A 21,097-nucleotide genomic window follows, 5' to 3' on the forward strand; every position below is an offset into this window, starting at 1 on the left:
GGTCAAATCATGATCAAATTGACATTGTGCATGGAAATTGGTTGAGTTTTGATAAAGTTATGAGAGTGCAAAATTTTTTATATAATGTTAAAGGGCTGGTATTTAAGATTTTTTTTTTATGTGATCCCAGCTGGCTTTTACTTCTGACATCTATTTGAAATGTTATCAGCATTTTATTTAGTTAGTTTTCTTCTAATGTTCAGATCGAAAGAATAAAAAATCTTTTAAAAAAAAATATAAATTCTACTCCAAATTCTTAGTGCTTTGCTTACATATTTTCGGGAAACTTTTAAATAATTTCCAATTTAAATATGAACTATTTACAAATGCCCTACGAATCGGATTATTCCGAAGATGGCAATAAGGTAATTTTATAGACAACTGAAAATGTGAAAAGTTAACAATATTTTCACAGATGGGAGGCATGCCTCAGATGGGTGGCCAGTCACAACGTGCATCATCCATGCCAATGATGACCATGCCGGGGACGGGCATGAATATGAATCAGATGCAGATGCCTATGGGAAATATGTCGCCGATGGGCCAGATGCCGATGTCGACAATGAGCCAAATGTCTTATCCGATGCAGGGGAACATGATGCAACCACAACCGATGGGCATGATGCCACCGATGCAACAAGGGCAAGGCCAGATGACCATGTCGCCAGTCTCGATGCCAACCATGTCCCAATTACCACCTGGAGCTGTAACACCCTTGAGCAGCATGACCATGATGCCAGTTATGGGTGGGATCGATGGCAGCGGTATGAATGTGGTTGTGCCCGATCTGCAGCCACTGTCGGCCATGTCTCAAATGAGTCCCAATGGCCAAATGTCCCAAATGTCACAAATGCCCCAAATGTCCCAAATGCCCCAAATGCAACCACAACAACAACATCAGCAGCAAAATAATAGCAGATTGTCCGGCGGTACCAGTGCCGGAACCTCCAATTGGTTGAATTACGGCAGCGCTGCCAACGGATCCCAAATGATGCCCAGCAGTATGTGGAACTACTCTCAGAGCTATCCCAGCATGCAGACTATGCAGAGTATACCACAGCAGCATCAGCAGCAGCCACAGCAACAACAACAACAACAACCCCGTATGAAATCCCAATATGATTATTCTACCAACACTAGTATCTATAGGGAGGCTCGCAATGGTTTAAAGTGAGTATTCCTCTAAAGGATTCACATGGATTATGTTTATCTATGTATTTATTTTCAGCTCGCCAACAATGCAGGACTCTATGCGGTATTCCAGGAGCAGCAGTGATGGTAATGCATTCATTTTTTTAATAATGTAATGATTTTTATTTTATAATTTCTTTGTAGGCAAAAAGGTTCCTCATTGGCGCTAATTGGAGCTGCCGAATTCCTTTTAGTTTCGTCCCTTTGTCCCTCTGGCTGGGCTTGAGTGTTCTTGGCCAACAAAACACGTTATGAATTTGTTCATATTAGCAAACAATATTGTAAAAGTTCCTCTTGCATTCTAAAATACAATCAGCGATACTTAAACAAATTTTTGCCAGAAAGCACTTCTTAGATTCATTGCAGACATTATAATTTTAGTTCATTTATAATTAAATATTTATGTGCAAGTGAGTTTAATTACTTTATTTTAAATTTGGTATAAAAAAATGCTTAAATTTGATACTGAAACATTTATAAAAAAAAGCAGAGTGAACAAAATTAAGTCCTAGATCAAAAGCTTGACCAACTTCAAGCTTTCACAACTGAACCGAAGCGGAATGTCATTTTGATTATCGATTGCCATCTAAATGAATTCTGCATTTATATTCATTTTGTTTAAATACTTTTTCACAGATTGCGATTTTCAATTGAAATCAACTAATGTCATAAGAATTTTAACATTTTAAATTTTTTCATTGAATTGTTTTCATATCTGGTTCGGTTTGATTCCCTGGTTGTCAGTTGGTTTATAAAATGTTTGAAATATATTTAAATAGAAATCTGAATAGCTCTGTCAGTTCTATGCTGTACAGTTAGTTCTTCAAAGTCTTTGTATAATTCTACAGTCAGCCACAAATACCGCAACGACAACAACAGCAGCAACAACAAAACTTTTTGGGAAAGCGGAGAAGTAAAAGTTTTCAGTTTTCGCTGTCGGCCACAAATGCATTTGGCGTGGGGTTTTCTCTTTGGCTGCGGATTTGGCTTTAAACGCTTTGATTTATAGCATTCAGACATCAAAATTGGCAACATGTTGCAACTAGCCGGAGTCCGCTATCAAGACATTTGGCTAAAAAATGAGCCAACCAGGCAAAAGCAGCAGCCAAACAGCCAAACAGTCAACCATCGAATGAGCGAGCGAGCGATGAAAAATTTATGCTGACCGCATGATGAACGCATAAAAAATGCTGCCAACTTATGGCTAAAATGCAATCCAACTCATTGGATCGAATATAAACAATGGCTTTATCGAACTAACGGCATCAGCTGGCGTTACGAGCGTCCACTCAGTGGATGTGGCTATGGCTTAGTCCTAACCATACCCACACCAATACTCTTCCATGGATAGGGAGCTGGGGGGAGACTGTGGGCCAGAAGTAAGTCATTTTGTTGGTCGTTAGATTCTGGCAGCAAAGGTGTGAATATTTTATGTGACACTCTTTTTTGTTGATATCTATAAATCTTTTAGTTGTTTATTCAACCGACTTTGCTTTTGTCGCATTTTATAGTGGTTGCATTTCTATGCCACAAATTGCAGTTGCTTCACTTTTGAAAGAAGTTGGCGCCAATGGTAGACAGACAGTTTCCCAAGAGTTGCTTCACCAATGAAGTTAGCCTTAAAACACTTACTAAGGATCTTACAACTCCTACGCAGATAATAACATTGATCTTCTCTATTGATTTGATTGGAGTTTTCCCTTAAAGTTTAAGTTCCTAATAATTTTTTTCTTTATTTATTAGTTAAGTATGTAGTAAGAAAACTCAATTTTTTTAAATTCGACTTGCTTCCTTCCTTAAAACCAAAAATATGTCTTCCTGTTAAAGAAGCTTGCCTTTGCTAAATTACAAAACGAGTTTCGTGTCTTGCTCATACATTTTGTGAAATTTCAACTATGCCAAAACTAAAATAATCTCATTTAAACTGCCATCCAGATGCAGCTTGGGCATTGCCACAAATACACACACGGCTGAACACACACACAAGCACAAATACGTTCCATAACATAGAGTTCCATCTGAACCGAGTCCCGATGCGCACATAAAATGCACATGCCTAAAATTGTTTTGGTTGAGAATTTTGCAGAAGCAGCTCCCGCAAGTATTTTACATTTTTTGTTCTTGAACCGGGACAGAGGGTAAAGAGTAGGGGGTAGGGGGTTGTGAGTGTAGGGTAGCTTGCTGCCAGAATAATACGGTGGCAGTTGAGGCATCATTAAAATTAAAAAACCCACAAAAACAGACAGCTGAATGGACGTTGAATGCTCCACGAATGGACATTTGAAAACTTTGGTAACATCAGAGAAAGAGAGAGAGAGAGGGAGAGAGCGAGAGAGAGAGACGCCAAGGAAACTGACGCCCAGGACAATGTGAGTGCAGTGCTGTCCAGTGCTGCTGGAGTCGAAAGTCCCTGGAGAAGTTTCTTTTTGGGGCGTGCAGCAAGTGTCTGTTAGGTTGCCTTGTCAAAAGTTGAAAACCCTACGTTGTTGTTGTTGTTGTTGTTGTTGTTCTTGCTGGTTATGCGTTGCTGTACGAAAATTTTATTCATGACGGAAGCAATACTCAAAAATTTTGTCTATTAATATCTAGGCAATTCGAAGGATCAGAGGATGGGGGTTCAAGTACGCTTGGCTAAATTATGGTACTGGCCTGGTCCAAAGTGTGTGGGTCGCTTGCTGCGTCTGCAACTGTCCAACTGCCAGAGCAACTGTCTGTTTGTCCAACTGACACACACATACGTATATTACAAATGCGGTTGCTTGGATACGAAGGCGACTAACGGGACCGACAACTGATCTGCTTGGGCGCACATTGCCAACATAACCTCAAATTGCATTCCTAATTCCTTTTATACTCCACATGCAGTCCCCACCCACACACTCACACACTTACACACACACACACACACCACTTTCTGCAAAATGTGCTATTTCCGCTTGAAGGCAGCAAGCCATAGAATAAGTGCATTGGAATATTTTGTAGCACACAATTTATTAGAATCATTTTATTATTTTGCAGACTACTTCATGTTGGCATCAACATATGTCATATTTTTGTGACTGCACCAACATGGCCAAGTGGAACAATGGTAAAAGCAGCAGCAGCTGGAGACAGGTGCACCACTGAAACCACCTTGAAAATTGCATTTTACAATTGCTTGAGGGAAATTGGTATGCTTCAAAAAAAATTGGTTTCTGTTCAATTAAATGGAAAATAAAACTATGCTTAAATGTTCCGAAAAATGCACAATCGTTGTATTTTTGAGCACGAGAAACAACCACAGTTTGGTATTAAATTTAAATATCAATTAAATTCATACAAAAAATCTTAGATTCATTATTATGCTGCTCAACTGAAAGACAACTGAAATTCTCAGTTTAATGCAGTTTTTGTGGTCAAAATAATAGGGCAAAGAGCCACAACTGCCAGACAAATGAAGCTGACAGCATTTTCATTCAAAATGTGACACACAAAAAAATAAATCGAAAAATCATTCTACTCTGATATGGAAATGTCTTAAGTTGTTGGCGGCGACAACAGCAAACCGAAATGAAATATAAGTGCCTAAATTGCAAAAATTATGTGTTCAGAGCTTTGTGAGAAACATGAAAATCAACATGAATTTAACTTGTAGTTTTTGCATTCTTTTTTTTTTTTTTTTGATTTTGCAGAAAGCATTTACAGCTTTGAGAGAGTGCTGTTACTGATTTGGAATTGACAGACCTTGTTTCGAATTTGCACTGTGCTTTTTTGATTTTTGTCTCTCAATTTTTGTGTTTTGTTTGGTTTTGGTTTTTTGAAACTGTGCCAACATTTTGCCTGTTTGCTTTTTTGCTGATAACTTCATCATTGTCGTTTGTGTCATCGTCCTAGCCATAGATGAATATTTGCACAAAAAGTTAAAACTCGTTGGCCAAATGTTTTGTCACGATTTGAGTGTATGTGTATTTTACTCGGCTTTCGCCTTTTATGGACTAGTGAAAATTGTTCAGCTGAATTGCCTGTGCATATGCACGTGTGTGTTCGTGTGTGGGTGTGTACATCACTTGGCCCAAATTATCGAATGTCTGGCATGCAAAATAATGTCGAATGGGTTTATAGCGAAAGCGAGAATGTTGAATCACATGGGATGATGCTGGCTGCAATGAATATTGCCTTCACCTGAGCTAATGGCTTTTTGTTTTGCTCATTTTGTGTGCTTTGGGTAATTAAATTTATGGCCAGGCGGCACATGCATAAACCGGCAACCTGTTCGCTTCGATCTCAATATTCAGCAGCCGCAGATGCTGTCCAAATGTTTGACTTTTTGGCCCATGTCCATAACTGCCGATGTCCAGGGCAATATCTAGTTGTTCTTGTTGTTTTTGGCCGGATAGCTGACTGGCTGGCTGGCTGGCCATTAATTTCGAGCGGTTGTGACTTGGACCCGGACACACGAACTCGGACCGGAGGCTCATGTGTACACATGTTTGGGCTTGTAAAAATGTCATGTTAATTTGTGGATTGTGCGACCAATGTTGGACGGACTGTGGGGCATGCAAATAAATGTCTCGCTGCCTGTCAGCCACCCACACTCACGCCCACGTCCACGCCCACGCCCCTTGCTCCTCTCGCCACTCGCCTCTCTCTCTCAGTGGAAGAGAAATTGACTTTGAACGGCTTTTTTTGCTCAGATTTATGAGCGAATCTGATAAGTGCTGCCAATAAATTTTGGATACAACAATTTACAGTACATGTCCCTCATCTCATCTCATCTCTCTCTCTCCCTCTTTCTCTCTGTCGAGTTAAGTATTTCGGTTATTTTATAGCCTTAAACAGTAATGAAAGATTTCTATGCGGATTACAAAAATGATCTAGTATTTAGCAGCAGCTTAGGCAAACAAACTATTTGTATTTCAGAATGTTTACATAATGTTAGAAATGTCTTTTTTAGGATATACAATTGCTCGTTTCAAGTAATTTAAATGGTCAATTCTTTAAGGGATACAACCCCTAAGTCTAACATCTGAAAAGGCAAACTGTTTAAATATTCCATTTCGTCAGATTTCGACTAAAGGATTATAACACAATTCTCAGCTGCATTTTTGTCAGCACACAAAGAAGCATTGTTGAGATTTGAAACCAAATGTAATCATACAGTTGTACCAACAAAAATACAACAAAAGCCACAAGAAATCAGTGAATTATACAACATTTAAACAAACACAAAACTCCACTCACACACACACACACACATACAGCCGAAGAGAAATGCATAGAAATCCACAAAATTAAGTTAAGGCGCTCACACAATGACGAGCACAAAGTTGGCCAGAAACTTTTGATGGAGCTGTGTGAGTGGTGGGTGTCTAGGAGTGGGGAGGGGGAGAGGGAGGGGGGTAAATAGCAAGTGGCAAGTGGCACATGGAATAGAAGAAACTATCGCAGCAGAAGTGAAGTAAGTTGAATGTAAGCAAACAAGTTGAACCAACAAACCAAGTCTCTAATTGTATTTGTGCATGTGTGCATACGAAGGAGTCTGCAGTCGGCCATGCCCCATGCCCCATGCCCCATGCCACATGCCACATGGGCTGTGTTCTATGCGGCCGACCGGAACGCACCACTTTGGCTTTGGTCCTCGCTCTGAAGTATTACAACAGCAAGAAAATATGAAGAAGCAAAGCGAATGCAGCCAAAGCCAACAATACGTGAAATGCAACTTTTTCGGTATGACGCTCGAACACAAAAGCTCCCCACGGAGCTCGAATACAAAGCTGAACAAATGCGCAAAAGGCACTGAACAAATCGGAGCTATATTAAACATTTATCGACTGCTGTATACCCTTGAATGTGACTGCAGCTGAGCTGTGAAAGAAATTATTTATTTATAGCAAAAATATAAATATAATTCATACTTTAACCTTATTTTGATTGATTTCTCAATCTCACTAAGTTAAAATAATATAAAGCAATTATTTATTATCAAAAAGAGTACATTCATTATTTGTATTGAATACTTTCTTTTTTTTTATGTTTTATGCAATTTATAAAAAACAATTATTTATTAAAAAGTGTACACTCGTATTTGCTTTTGAATATATTCTTCATTATTTTAAAATATATCTTAACAATTACTTTTCCATTTATTGTCATAAAGAGTACATTTGTTAAGACTCATATTTCATTTGAAATTAGTTTGAAACAATAATTAAAGAAAAAAATCATTTGTTTTTCAATATCTCAATTATTTTTAAATATATAACATGCAATTATATAATTATTTATTGTAAATAAGTGAACATTCGTTGATACTCGTACTTCAAGTTGATTATTTTCATAATATTTTGAAACATATAAAAACAATTAATTATTAGTAAAATAATGCAAACGTAATTTAATTTAATTCTTTCTTAATTCTTTTTAAGTACTTTAAAATAAACACAGCAATGATAAGTTTTAAAATTATTTTAAGACATTGAATATAAATTGTTATTTAATGTAGGATACCTTTCGTTGTCTCTGGAGCTGTAGAGCTATTCAAGGATAATTTGGACATCTGACTTGCTAGTGTCTTAGACTTAACTTTATTCTTCGACTTCAACTTCTTCTTGTTCTTCTTTTCTTTTTTCTTGTTTAAAAGATGTCCGTGCAACTTGCACTGATCGATAATGAACTTAAGGTCTTCAGACTGGCTGAGACTGATCGGATTACCAATCAATATTAAAAGCGACATGGGTCTCGAAAGAAGCACATTTAGTCGACGGGGTTCAGAGAGAAAAGCCGCGTTTGTAAAGGAGCAAACGAGCGAAGCAATAATAATTGGTTTCTCACGTCCTTGAAAGCTCTCGACACTTCCCACCTTAACTTTGAACTTACCCCGCTGACGGAGTTTCTTGCTAAGAAGCGCACACTGCGCCAAGTAGGGTGAAATGACACCAATGTCCTCTTGCTCCACTTTTGAGCCATTGCCTAGTCCCTTTTTGAGCAGAATCCACACGAACCAGCAAAGGACCTCGGCTTCCAACTCGTTGTAACTGCTGAAGGATAAAGGTTGACGTTCCGTTTTGCCATATGTGGCCTGGAATAATATGGGGAACTGTGCATTGGGCAGCAAGTCCCAGTTGGCGGCCTGGTTGATCCTTTCCAGTGGCGCAAGTGGGACGAGCTCGTTATTATAATAGAGCTTGTTAAACAGACCCACAATCTCCGGATGAGATCTGTAGTTTCGACGTAAACGGGTCTGCAATGTGCAATCGTAGTTACCACTATCGTCTACCTTGTACAACTCGCTGTCCATCAGACGTCCCATCAGAGACTGACCCAGACCCAGTGATGATGCACGTTTGCTCTTGATAACCGGACCTAATTGCTTGTGATCACCGGAGAGTATCACATGACAGTCACGGTTTTTAAGGTGCACGATACCTAAAAGCGATTCCGGCTCAGAGGATGCTGCCGCCTCATCAATGAAAATGTGTTTGACATTTTTTAGCTTTCTCTTTCGAGCCATGCAGGCAACTTTACACAATGTGGCCACAATGATGCCATACTCATTCAAGTCTATCGGATCTTCTTCTATCCCTTGTTTAGCGTTCTTTATGTGATGGTAGTTAGAGTTTCTCAATACCAACGGATGCACCAATTTCAAGTCTTTTTCTGATCTTGAATCCGAAAACACTCGCAAAAGAATTGAATTTGACATTTCGCGGTCATAAGAAAATCTTTCGTCTTTCTCAATACACTCACAAATCCTTAGTCCAATAGTATCACAAGCTGAATTCGATCCTGCAGTTACAATTATACGTTTATTTGAGGATGGGCTATATAGTTGTAGAATGGCCTCAACAATGGTCGTGGTTTTACCAGTGCCTGTAAAGGGTTCGATTAGTATGTGATTAAATTATCAATATTTATCAGGTCTGATACTCACCAGGCGGTCCGAATACAATATAGGGTGCCAAAGTGCTTGGACCAGCTAGGATTTGCTTAACAGCCTGCAACTGTTCAACATTTGTTGCAATAGATTCGTTGATTAGCTTAAAAGAAGTCGGAATAACGACCTTCGATGTCTGAAGATTTTTAACCCGTTCATTGAATAACGGAAACAGGTAGTTTCGAATTGTAGAATACTTCTTCAAACAATCTATTGCTTCATACATTAAGCGAAATGGAATTCGGTTAGAGCGATAAATAACTTTGAATTTCTGGAAGTCGGGACTCGAATTACAGTTGAAGGTGACGCTGGTGCGTTCCACCTTCGTGATGTGACCAACATGTCGGCGCATTTGTAGGTTCCATTCTATTTCAGAACCGATACTCTCGTGTATATGCGGTAGCTGTTCCAAGATAAGGTGCTTTGGCCTTGGCGAGGCTAACAAACTGGCTTTGGGCACCAGCACTAGTTCGTCAATGTCGGCGGTTAGCACATCTTCAGGATTCACTTTCGTCTGTGTAACCTTAACTTTGTATAGAATCCTTACTTCTTTTTTATTTTTATTAATTATCTCAATTTTTTCAACAATCCGATTCGTCTCCATAAGTTTCGCAAACATTTGCATTGTAGATATATCCTCTATACTGAGAAGCAATTTTAGCACCATACATACATTATCTCGGTTTAGTTGCTGAGTCTGCAAATATGCGACAATGTCTTTTTCAGCTGCTATCAGACTCTCGTCATTGAAATTGACTTTAAGTGCCTGTAGCATGGAATCTTTGGGTGCGTATTCATCAATTTCCATATTTTCAATCAATGCAGATCACAGTGTTATATTCTAATATAACTTAGTGTGTAGATATTTATCAAATGATCAAATAATTATTAAATTATAATCACCCCGCACAATCTGAGAACTTTCCCTGTTCGCTCGTAACTTGAAACTGGCCTGTTGAATTCAATTGAAGTCGTACTTTATCAGTGCTGCCATCTGTTTAGACAATCAGCTCAAAAGCTCATTACTTACAGCAGTCAGCTTTTGAATGACTGGAATTTTTGGTGGTGCGACGTTTTTGCTTTGAAAATATGTATATTTAGGGGAATCCCACATTTTAAGATTCAGCGGAGGTACATATCGATATGTACATAGATTGGATTTCAATGTCGATTACCCAAAAATTTGTTTTTGATTAGCGCCAATTGTTCAAAAGTAAGGTTGTCTTAATACTACATTTTATAAGACTGATAAATAAGTAAATTAATAATTTATATTTTCAAATATGGAAATCTTTCATGTAGATGATGTTTTATTGTTCAATCTTATCAGAATGCAATAATATGTTGGGTTGACTGTTGAGTAACGTTTTATTTTTTTGATTTATCACAAACACCCAGACAATTGAATGTATATTCATACTTATGATAGACTACCTACGGCTTCAATTCAACCCAATCCTTCTAAAGTACAAAGGGCAAGAAACGGAAATATAGCAACGGTTGCCATTGTGAAATAAAGACGGCTTCGTTGAGCGGTAAACGGGAAGAGGGGAAGAGCGTTGAAACTGAAAGTACCGTATATACCGTATATGGTGGCTAAGTTAAGGGAACGGGATATGGAGACCGACGAGTACATTTGTTTATGCGGCCTGGCAAGAAGTGCTGCCTTGTGCCTTCTGCTGAGAGCGTTGAAATGGAACAAATGAACTAAGTCGAGTATTGCCAACTACACACTCAACATACAAAAGAAGTCGACATTTTATATACACGTATGTATACGTATATATTTGTACATATTTGTATGTCTGTAAGCAAGCCAAACAAATGATTTGACTCGTTGCAAGAAAAGTTAAACTTGTAAATTCAAATTTCACATTTGTCTGAAATTCGCAATTACATTTTGGCAACAACAATGGAAGAGGAGTATGCCGGCATCTAGCACCTGGTAGAGAGAAGGAGGCAGATACTGAGAAAGAGTCGGTGAAGATGTTATTCACGTGCAACTACAAATGCCGCCCACTTCATGGCTCATTGTTCCGGGAAATGCGCCGCAAATGGAGCATAAGAGAGCCAAGTTCCTAAAGCATATTGTAATAATCCAAATGAAATTAAATGTACCGTAAACATTTCAAATTACGGCCAATGGTAGCTCCAGCTCGTACATATGGCTCCAATTCCAGCTCCAATACGAAAACCAGGCCAGGTGCAAGCGCCATACATAACAGAAAGACAATAAAATTTTCCGTCCGTAATTGCAGATGTGAGCCGACTTGGTTTGGGCCAATTGGAAGAATAGTGGGAGAAGAGCTTGGTCTACATTGTATGAGTAGTTAAGACAATTTCGGTGTATTAGAATCATAAGTTACTATTGTATAGTTATTGATTGTATAGAGGAACGCAGTTTGGCTAAATATTTAATCATTGCTAACTTAATTTTTTAAGATTTTAACAGGCGAAATTCAGAAGGAAATATCAAAAAATGCTCTACTTATTCACAGATAGTTTAGCTTCCAGTGCTAAGATATATTTGGCACACATTTTATCCATGCCAAATCATAGATCATCTTAAAAGTCAAATGCATCCATTAATCAAACTATCAATACATATTTCAATCAATTTATACCACCGTCAATCGATACGTCTTCGAATTATTCAATTGCTTTGCTTTATGGTATAGCACCATTAAATTAGTGGATAAAACTAAAAAAAAAATGATCGGCTTAAGTAAAAGCCACACCAATGAAATTGCACAATTTACAAGTTTACGAGCAATAAATGGAGCTGGAGTCCTCCAACCGCCAACGAGGATCTCCAGCTGAGTGAGCCTTGGGGATAATTTATTTCTAAAACAACTCTATCGCGATCGGCACCACACAGCCTCATAAAGCGCTCGATTTATTGCCTCGGTCTGCAACAATTTGACAAGCAAATTGCTATAATTTCTTTTACCCAATGATCGAAAACTATGCGGTGCATCCAGACTGCGGGGGCGAGGGCGGAGGCGGGGCATACAAATGGAATAAGAGTATTTCCAGTCCACAACACAGTGTGTGTTGTGTGGACATGAAGCCAGTCATGAGCAGCATTTTCGCGCTTTTATCTGAGTAAATTTATGTTTGCGATAAAATCTCAACGACTACCGACCGCTCTGGTACCAGAGAGTTGGACACAACTGCACTGCAGAAATCCCCCAAAGGCACATCTAATTGCGATGTGAGACTTTGGAGTCTGGAGAATCGCGATCGTCCGTTAAATTGCCATAATTTCTTTAGTATTACGAGTTGGCGAGTACTACGATTCGTACTCGTTCTCGTCCACGTAAATGGGGAGCCAAAGTTGGCTTATTAGGTGGCCACAGCTCTATTGCAACTGTCTGCGCTCTTAACGAATTTGCCACAGGCCTAAGTGATTTGGGGATGCGAGAAATGGAGGTAAATATTTTACGATAACAACAGTTGCTTGTGTGCGGTATATTGAGGCTTATTGAATTACTTTTCTTAGTCTGATGGTAATGGAAAAATCGAATAGCAGTTATTTGGACTGCTTAAAGCCGCTAGCACTTGTAATTAGTTAAAACAGCTGCCTGTGTGGTCCACAGTTATAATATACGACCCGAACTTGGGCAGTCTTTAAAGCCTAATGATCGGAACTCAAGTGTTCATGGTCAGGATCTTTTGTAAATCAAGTGACACGCAGTGCGCCAAAACGTAATCAGCATTAAAAATATCAAAAGCTCATAAACCGCATAAAGATGGCGGCTGAAATTTATAAATGATTTTCGTCAGGCTCGAATTCAGTTTCAAATTCAGTTCCAGTTTGAGGAACTTGCACTTGACGACGGTTTCGCATTAAAAGCGACAATCACACATCCATAATATTTTGATATCCGGATCATAAAAGCAGCGAAACTCTTTAGAGCGGCCCATAAAAATTAAAAAAAAAAAAAACACATTTGAGTTTAATTTTTGGAAAAAAAAATACTTTGTTGGCATTTTTACGATGCGACAATGCGGTGGAAATGAACAGAGGCTGAATTCAAAAGTTCACCAAGCTCTTGAACATCTTCTCTGTATGGAAAACTCAATTTTATAGCGATTTTAATATGCCACATTGGACTAATTGTTGGCCAGAGATTACACTGTTGGGGCATTGGCGGCACTTAGAAAGCCGTTAATCTTAAATTTATGTACTATGTTTGTTTATTCTAATTTAATGGCTCACTTCGTGCGGCCAGCTCTCATTATCTTAATTCCCTGTTAGGTTCCGAATATTTTGTTGTGCTCTCACCAACTTTGGTTTGCCAAGCATAACTCCCACAGTATGAATAACTTTAATTATTTCATTTTCTGTTCTTAATTTATCTTTTGGTAAAAAAGTAGCTCAGTAACGCTTTTATCTTGATCATGTTAACTTTTGGAATTTTTTGTACATAACAGGGTGTACACTGTATAGAGTAAACTTCATTTAGACGATAGTTCGATATATTTTCGATTAATTCATAATAATTCAAAGCAAATTAATTTGTGAATGGCCAAAAATAAAAAAGAAATTATCAAATTCATAACTCAACATAACAATAACTATTTTAAATTTTTATTGACTTTTCATTAGAACTCGTTCATTTAAATTCCAATGAAACACATGGCTGCACTAAGCTTAATTGCGGGCGTTTTCCAACACTATTTATTATTAGTAAAGCCGTCAATGTGTAAAGACTTTCGAAAAGTTATAGTCCGCAAAGTTTTCATTTAAATGGTCGGCAATGGAGAAGAAAAGTAAAAAAACTGAATTGCGTATAACAAAGGTATGCATAATTAATACTAAATAAATAATATTACTATTTAAAAATGATTAATTTCGTATCATTTTTTCAATACAGCTGACTATTCAGGATTGTTTAGGCTGCAAAAATGTAAATATTACATTCCCGGAAGTGGATAACGTGCATCTATTGCTCTTCAATCTGGCCAAAACGAGTAGAGACCAAGTATCTTCATCATCGCGAACAATTACTCCAGTTGGGCAGGCTCTCAAGCTGCTGTGCACCAAGGAGTATGCAACTGCAGCCAGCTTGCAACACTTGCCACTGCTCGAAATTGGTAAAGGCTGTGTGAAAATGTCGTTTAAGCTCAAGTGTTTTGCCGACATTGCAACACAACGCGAGTCGGATTCAGAAAGCGATTTGGACATGAATCCGAGCACTTCAACCCAGGCACAAGTGCGTCAGCAATTGCGATGTGAGCGTCGAGGAGCTAACAGATCAGGTCACGATATTGAGTATAATGTGATAGTGATTCGTCGATTCGACGACGTCCGATTCCTTGATCGTGTCAGTATTCAGATCGATTCTGGAAATTATCAACAGTTTGCCTTTGTCGACTACCATGATACATTTTTTGTGCAGCCGCAACATAAAAGTGATTCATTAGACAATGTGAACAAAAACTGCGTTACCAACTGGCTGAATATCATTCAGTCCAATGCGAATTTCTACAGGCAACTCAAGTGAATATCTAGTCACAAACTCAAAACCTAAGTATATACTAATTATTGTGCCGTTGCAGAAGCGATGGCAATCCCTTTGAGAACTTTGCCAAACTCTTCAACTACCCGGACTATGAGCAACCGGAGCTTTTGGAAAAGATGGCCACAAAATGCCTGGCGGCCATCGAAATAGTGCGACTCAGCGAACGCCGCTTTGTGTTGCAAATCTTTGAGCAAGTGCGTCAGATTTTTGAATTCATCACCTTTAGTGAGTACACCGTGTGGTTCTTTGTTCCACGTCTGAATATGTACACTACATTGGATCAGGTGGTAGGTGGATACAGCATTAATATTTCGACATATCAATTAAATCCATATCTACTATCATTTATAGAACGTGGCTGACTTTGATTTACACAATGTGCGAACAAGAATCAAATTGAGCAGCGATAAAAACATATTCTTTTGGCATTATGCCGATCATAACATCATGGATATACTTTTAGTGTCCTTCCAGATAGCACTGGCCAAGGCCAGCAATCAGTCGGTGCTGTTCTTGAGTCAGCTGGATAAGGTAAGTAAGCCCTACACATATTCTATATTGATCACTCGTATTAACATATATTTCTACAGCTGGCCGAATTTGTTACCTTACAATATATAAGAGCCTTCTTTATAAACAACTATTATGCCAAAGATGCCACTTCACCGGTATGTTATATATTCATATTCACATTCTCTTTTTTATTTTTAATATTTTTGGCAGAAATGGATTTCTAAACGGTATTTGAATCGCATCATTGAGGTATCGACTTCGCTGGGTCTCGTTGTCTTCATCGAGTATCCGAGTGGCGTGACGCTGCTGCCAGAGAATCGTCAGGTGATCAAATGCATTCAACGTCATAATGAATGTAATGACTCCATCACTTGGCAGGTGTTTATGGATGTTACCAAAAAAGCCGACAGTGGCGTAGAGCATCTAAAGAGTATAATGAAAATTAATTAGGCACATGCATTTAAAATAATAATTATTAGTATTTTTTAAGAATAATGCATGGGAACAGAAAATCAAAATAAATGATTCCAATATTGAATTAAGAAGAATGTTTTTTTTTTGTAGTTTAACTATTTAAGTTGTTTTACATTCAACTAGTTTCATAGAATCATTCCTCAGCTGCGTTTCAATTAGTTTTGCCGGCTGTCAGCTCAACGTTTGTGGAAGGCACAAACCGGCAGACAGATGGCCAAAATATGGCAAAGGCCATGGCTAAATGCAACAACTGCAGCAGCTAAAGCAACTACAATGGTTGTCAGTTGGTGAAACGCGTCATTTGCTGGCGAATTGCATTTTGCGCAAACCGAAAAGCATTTTTAAGCAAACAGACCGCTCGTCTCTCCTCTCTTCATCTCCCTTAACATTTGCCCACACTGACATAGTTTAGAAGAAGTTGAGCTAAGGGATGCAGCTGACAGAAAATGTTTTCCGCATCCGTATCCGTAAACTGACACGATGACTGACTGACTGACGGACGGACTGACTGCTTGACTGATTGGTGGTTGTTTTGTGCAACTTTTAGTGGCACGTTTGTTGAGCCCAGCAACCACTTGAAATATTGCTTTTGTTCTCTTTCTTTTTTTTGAAGACAAGTTGTCTGTTAGGTTCATTTGAGCATCGCTCATACGCAACGTGGCTGAATTAGCTTTATTTAATAAAATAAACTATATTACACAACAATAATAAGAATGGGTGTTTGTTAAATTTGTGATACATAGATATCATTATACAATTTCAGCATTTCATCTATTTTTGGTATGCATTACTACTCTTTTAAAGAGAGTAATAAGTAGTTTAATTTTAATACTCTACAGTCATAAGTTGCAAATATATGTATGTACTAAATCTGATGTAGGTTTAATTAAAAAAAAAACACTGACAGGTGTTGGGATATACTCGATTTGAGTGCAGAATATCTTCAGTTTAGACATTTAATTTATTGCTGAGATTTGTTTGTGTGGGGTCAGCAACAGACCAGCTGCCATGGCTCAACTGGACCTGCTTGGCAAGTTTCACTGTACAGTGTACACTGTAAACACACAGCTGATGGCTGCAGGCTGAATTGCGTGCCAGTTTTCGCACCTCATCCATGTTATGAGATGAGTCGAGGCTGCACTCAGTGAAATGACAGCTGAACATCAGACACACGCACTAGACAAGTATTTTGCCCCCCTTTTAGCCCCTCACAGCACCCCTTTTCTGCTGGCAATTTTCATAATTGCGCAACGCCAACGAATTAATCCTCAGTGAACATTACTCAGAGATTTGGCTCTCATTTCACGATGTGCTGCCGTTGTTGTTTGCATTTTCTGCTTCGGCAATCGGAAAGTAAACACATCAAGGACTTTCAGCCAAAATTGAAATGAGAACTTTCCTTTTTACCTTATTTTTTTTAGCATTTGGGAATGAAGTTATATGTATGTTATGTGAGATATAAATCCACTGCCTCCACTGATTATGAATTGTTGGATTTTAACGACAAGATCCACTTTAAAAAGTTTAGCTTAAACAGCTGAGCTGATTGCCTTCCGCAGAAGCTGTAGAATGCTCTCATCCTTGGTGAAAAAATCCCATCATAAGCAGACGAAATACGAAATACGAGTATAATCAGGGCGAAGACAAAGTGCTGCTTAGTGCTGCTTAACAAAAAGGTCAAGCCTTCTCGTCTTTGTCATAATTAAAAATTAATAAGCGGCGGAGGATCCAGGATGGAACAGCTGCTTGGCTCGACGAACCGTGTTGAAATCGCAATCTGTAATTATGTAGGGGCGATTTCACGAGGCGACTCCAAAACAACAGCAACAATAAGTGCATGGCAATGACGGAATTGTTGGCCTTTTTTGGGTCCTGACCCGAACACCCAAAAACGAGTTGAGCTTCTTCTTCTCCTTGCCGTTTTCTCGTTTGCTGTTGGCAGCTGCTAAAAGCGCAAATGAGCATTAAAAACTCGTTTCAACTAAATATTTAAACAGTTTATTATGCTGGCAGGCGGCCTCCTCACATTCGCACATATGGGCGTGGCAGACGCTAAAAGCCGCACATGATTATGGCCACCTGACCGCCTGACACGCCCCCTACGCCCACGCCAACTCCCTCCTGTCTCGCCAGTGTAAAATGGCGCGTGCGATGCGCCAAAGGAAATTTAAATTTGAATTAATTATGATGCTGGATGCTGTATGCTGGATTCTGGTCTGGGTCTATGTCTGTGTCCTGCACCTACAACTGCCAGCAATTAGTTGCTGTTGCAGTCCTGCGGGTCTACGACTAGTTGCATAGGTGTTTAATTTACCAAACAACAAATAATAGCACTTAACGCCCCGAAAGGAGTGTGAACACTTTTACCAAGTGCCATAAATGAAATTAAATGCAAGTGCTGCGATTACATTCCAGACTTGTGAATGCATTTTTGACTACAGTAAAATAATTGAATGTATAAACTGAAAATTAAATTAATTTTCCAAGAGTGTGTCCATTAAAGACAACACATTTTTAAACTTTTCTTAATGAAATGTAAACAGTTTAAGCTTTACCCAATTTCAATCTGAATCCTCGACATTTTTAGCTTTGGTTTACAGCAAAAACAGTAAAAGTTGAAAAGTGGACAAGGTCATTAACATTTCAAGAATGCGAATGTGAATGCGAATGCGAAATTCGTCAAACGTCACAAAGGCCGTCAATGTGACTGACCCATAGATAAGGCCATGGTGAATGGAAATGAAATGGCCAGGCTTAAAGCAGCATTCGGCCAGTGAAATCAAGCATTCAAGTGTCATTAATTAGGCAGCAAACATGGCCAGCAATCGAGAACGGCTTTGGTGGTCAGTCAGAAACAACAACGTTCATTGGACACGCCCACGCTTTTACGCTTCATTTGACCGATGCCGAAAAAGAAACTCCCAACGCTCTACTGCCCCCCAGAGATGGAGGCGTGGCAGTGCTAGAACGTCCACTGCACTTGCGTTTAATTACGAAATAATCCAGAGAACGGTGTGCACTAAAATCGATTGAAATTGGGTGTGGGATTGGGATTGGGATTGGAATTGGAGTTTACTTTACTTTACTCCAGTTGAGTCCTCACATTGAAATCGGCTCATGGCCCGTCAGCGCCAATGATCCGACGATGGAGCGCTCATAGTTGACGTTGCTAACCCAATTAAACTGTCGCCTCAAAGCACCCACCAATTTACCCACAAGTAGCAACTGTTGCCTCCACTTTGCCTGGCACTTTGCCCGAACCAAACCGAACTGAACCGCACAAACGCTTCGCGGGCTTCAATAGCAATTTGGGTAAATTCCTTTTTAATTTCAACCGCAACCGCCTAGCCTCTATCGTTCTCTACGTCCTATTAGCCATTCAAGTTAGAGATGGAAGCGTGAAACATCGGCATAATCAACTTCTTAATATTCCAAACATATTTATACATTTTCTAAATATTTTTATAAAATTAAAAAAAAATAAGGAGATGTATTTACCTTTTATTTAAAAAATAAAAAATTATTATTAAAAAAATTTATATTTTATTTTACAAAATTACTGCTTTCCTTGCTAGCGTTTATTGTTATTAACAGTGAATTTATAAAACACTTTAACAACACATTCTAAATTTTAAATAGAGTTTCAGCACGCTTCGAGCGCTTCTCAATCACGACTGTCACGAGCACATCTCTAGCTCATAGTGCAGCTGTGAAAATTGCTCCCAGAAAGATGAGGCGGCAAATTGAATTGAATGCTAGTTTTAGTTATTGTTGGGTTTGGGATATGGCTGCATTTTTGGCAGCCAGCTCATGGAGAAACAATTTTCAATGCCATAAAGCCTGAAATTTCATTAGCACACACACACTCACACACACACTCACACACACATGCCAAGCGGCTAGACATAATAACATAGAGTATCTTGAATATAAAGACGTCGCGTTTGTCGCTTTTTGCTTTGTCTGGATCAAATCAGATTTGTTTTTATAAAATTTGCTGCTTTCCATTAAAAATGGGGGGCGTGGCAGTCGCGCTAGACAGCTGTTTGTCTGTCGCCAGATTGAAAAGTATCTTTTGTTAATTGTTGTGTGTGGCAACTTGGCTAGAGAATATGCCTTAAATGTTCCCTTAAGGAATAGCTTAAGAAAGTTGTCGCTGAAGCATTCGCTGCTGCTAATTGCTTTAGATGCCACGCCCACCGGCGCCTACATAATTTTCATATTTAATATGCAAACATGAGAAAACCGTCTAGCGAATTTCTTTTACTGCCTTTTTCAAGCATTTTTCGACAACTTCTCCCTGTATTCTGACATGTTGACTTTTGTCAGCGGCTTTCGGCGTTTTCACATCATGTTTGTCTTCATAAAAGTTGTTCCATGCAGTGAATTTTCTTTGTGCTTATGCAATTATCCCTGAAAATGTAATATTCCTACTTCAAGCTAAAACGCTTTTGTTTATCTTGTCAAATTGTTTGCGCAATTGGAAAATTGCCTTTTTTTGTCTTCACATTTGTTTGCAAAGTATTTTTAATTAGTTACGTTTTATATTTAATGGCGTTTACAAATCGAAAGCGAATAATAAAAGATGATTAAGTTCAACAATAGGCGAAGATCTCTGTAAATAATTTAATTCATTTACTTAATGGTTTAGCAATGAAATTATTTTATATGGGAATGTATTGGGAAAGCGATTTTGATCAGAATTGGAAGCTAGTTTTTATAACTTTCTTAAATTTTAAATATATTTTCTACAAAATGTATATACCAGTTAATCAAGCTAATGAAATGTTGAAAACTATTACCTAATCTATTCCGAAATACGCATTATTTAGTTATATTTAAAAAAAATTCTTTAAGCATCAATATCGTAGTCACATAGTTGCAAAATTAGATGATAAAAATTTGAATTTATACCTTTAACACACAGAATTGTGCGCATTTAAAAATAGTTTTTGATTGTACTAAAATCGTTATTATTTTATATGCGCAAACGGAGTTCGGAACTGACCTTTTTATCGGTTTCAAATAAACAACACTTAAATGTTCATTTATGCAATAATTTTGTAGACCTTTGACAATTGAGAACTGAACAATGAATATTAAATGAATAAATTTAGTTTAGCATGAAATAATCAAATTGAATTTAAATTATGTCGTTTTGCACTATTAAAGATTAATGAAGCTTAAACATAAACATTAAAATGTGATATTAACTACACATATGAGAAATTTCGTTTATACACATACGAGTACATACTATATTATATTTGATGGTTTTGAGCTACATCAGAAATTAGAGTTCAAATATTGCCGAAGGCGGAACATTAATTCAAGAAGCTCAACAAATGTGTGAGAGAGTGAGAGAAGGAGTAGTTTCAGCGAAAGAGAGAGAGGGAGAGAGGAAGCTCTGAGATAGAGATACACTTGCTTCCAGCAACATCCTTTGTTTGTAATTAATTTCAATATAGCGAAGCATTAC

The 21,097-nt window shown here is 38.2% G+C and overlaps 3 protein-coding genes across 3 annotated transcripts; 2 read left to right on the top strand and 1 right to left on the bottom strand.

Moving 5' to 3' along the window:
- The first annotated feature begins 254 nt into the window (after window positions 1-254).
- On the top strand, window positions 255-1,522 carry LOC117783637 (mediator of RNA polymerase II transcription subunit 12). The gene is made up of 4 exons (XM_034621141.1): window positions 255-365; window positions 416-1,170; window positions 1,229-1,278; window positions 1,336-1,522. The coding sequence occupies exons 1-4, from the start codon at window positions 312-314 to the stop codon at window positions 1,359-1,361; spliced, it is 885 nt and encodes a 294-aa protein (XP_034477032.1). The 5' UTR covers window positions 255-311; the 3' UTR covers window positions 1,362-1,522.
- A 6,281-nt stretch (window positions 1,523-7,803) lies between these two features.
- Window positions 7,804-9,911, bottom strand: LOC117783066 (putative helicase mov-10-B.1). The gene is made up of 5 exons (XM_034620241.1): window positions 9,777-9,911; window positions 9,366-9,617; window positions 9,101-9,239; window positions 8,047-9,039; window positions 7,804-7,868 (listed from the first exon to the last, which is right to left on the bottom strand). The coding sequence occupies exons 1-5, from the start codon at window positions 9,909-9,911 to the stop codon at window positions 7,804-7,806; spliced, it is 1,584 nt and encodes a 527-aa protein (XP_034476132.1).
- Window positions 9,912-13,865: 3,954 nt separating this feature from the next.
- Window positions 13,866-15,597, top strand: LOC117783067 (protein ORD). The gene is made up of 6 exons (XM_034620243.1): window positions 13,866-13,908; window positions 13,984-14,609; window positions 14,669-14,918; window positions 14,983-15,162; window positions 15,222-15,299; window positions 15,355-15,597. Exons 1-6 carry the CDS (start codon window positions 13,867-13,869, stop codon window positions 15,592-15,594), a joined length of 1,416 nt encoding a protein of 471 aa, XP_034476134.1. The 5' UTR covers window position 13,866; the 3' UTR covers window positions 15,595-15,597.
- The last annotated feature ends 5,500 nt before the right edge of the window (window positions 15,598-21,097 follow it).

This window comes from Drosophila innubila, assembly GCF_004354385.1.
Source record: "Drosophila innubila isolate TH190305 chromosome 2R unlocalized genomic scaffold, UK_Dinn_1.0 1_C_2R, whole genome shotgun sequence".
NCBI classification, from domain to species: Eukaryota; Metazoa; Arthropoda; class Insecta; order Diptera; family Drosophilidae; genus Drosophila; species Drosophila innubila.

Coding starts and splice junctions, on each gene's coding strand:
- LOC117783066 (XM_034620241.1), bottom strand. CDS start 9,911: ATGGAAATTGATGAATACGCACCCAAAGATTCCATGCTACAGGCACTT. Junction 9,618..9,776: donor AGCAACTAAACCGAGATAAT/GTATGTATGGTG, acceptor AAGGTTACACAG/ACGAAAGTGAATCCTGAAGA. Junction 9,240..9,365: donor CCGACTTCCAGAAATTCAAA/GTTATTTATCGC, acceptor AAAAATCTTCAG/ACATCGAAGGTCGTTATTCC.
- LOC117783637 (XM_034621141.1), top strand. CDS start 312: ATGAACTATTTACAAATGCCCTACGAATCGGATTATTCCGAAGATGGC. Junction 366..415: donor ATTCCGAAGATGGCAATAAG/GTAATTTTATAG, acceptor ATATTTTCACAG/ATGGGAGGCATGCCTCAGAT. Junction 1,279..1,335: donor TTCCAGGAGCAGCAGTGATG/GTAATGCATTCA, acceptor ATTTCTTTGTAG/GCAAAAAGGTTCCTCATTGG.
- LOC117783067 (XM_034620243.1), top strand. CDS start 13,867: ATGGAGAAGAAAAGTAAAAAAACTGAATTGCGTATAACAAAG. Junction 13,909..13,983: donor CTGAATTGCGTATAACAAAG/GTATGCATAATT, acceptor TTTTCAATACAG/CTGACTATTCAGGATTGTTT. Junction 15,300..15,354: donor CCAAAGATGCCACTTCACCG/GTATGTTATATA, acceptor TATTTTTGGCAG/AAATGGATTTCTAAACGGTA.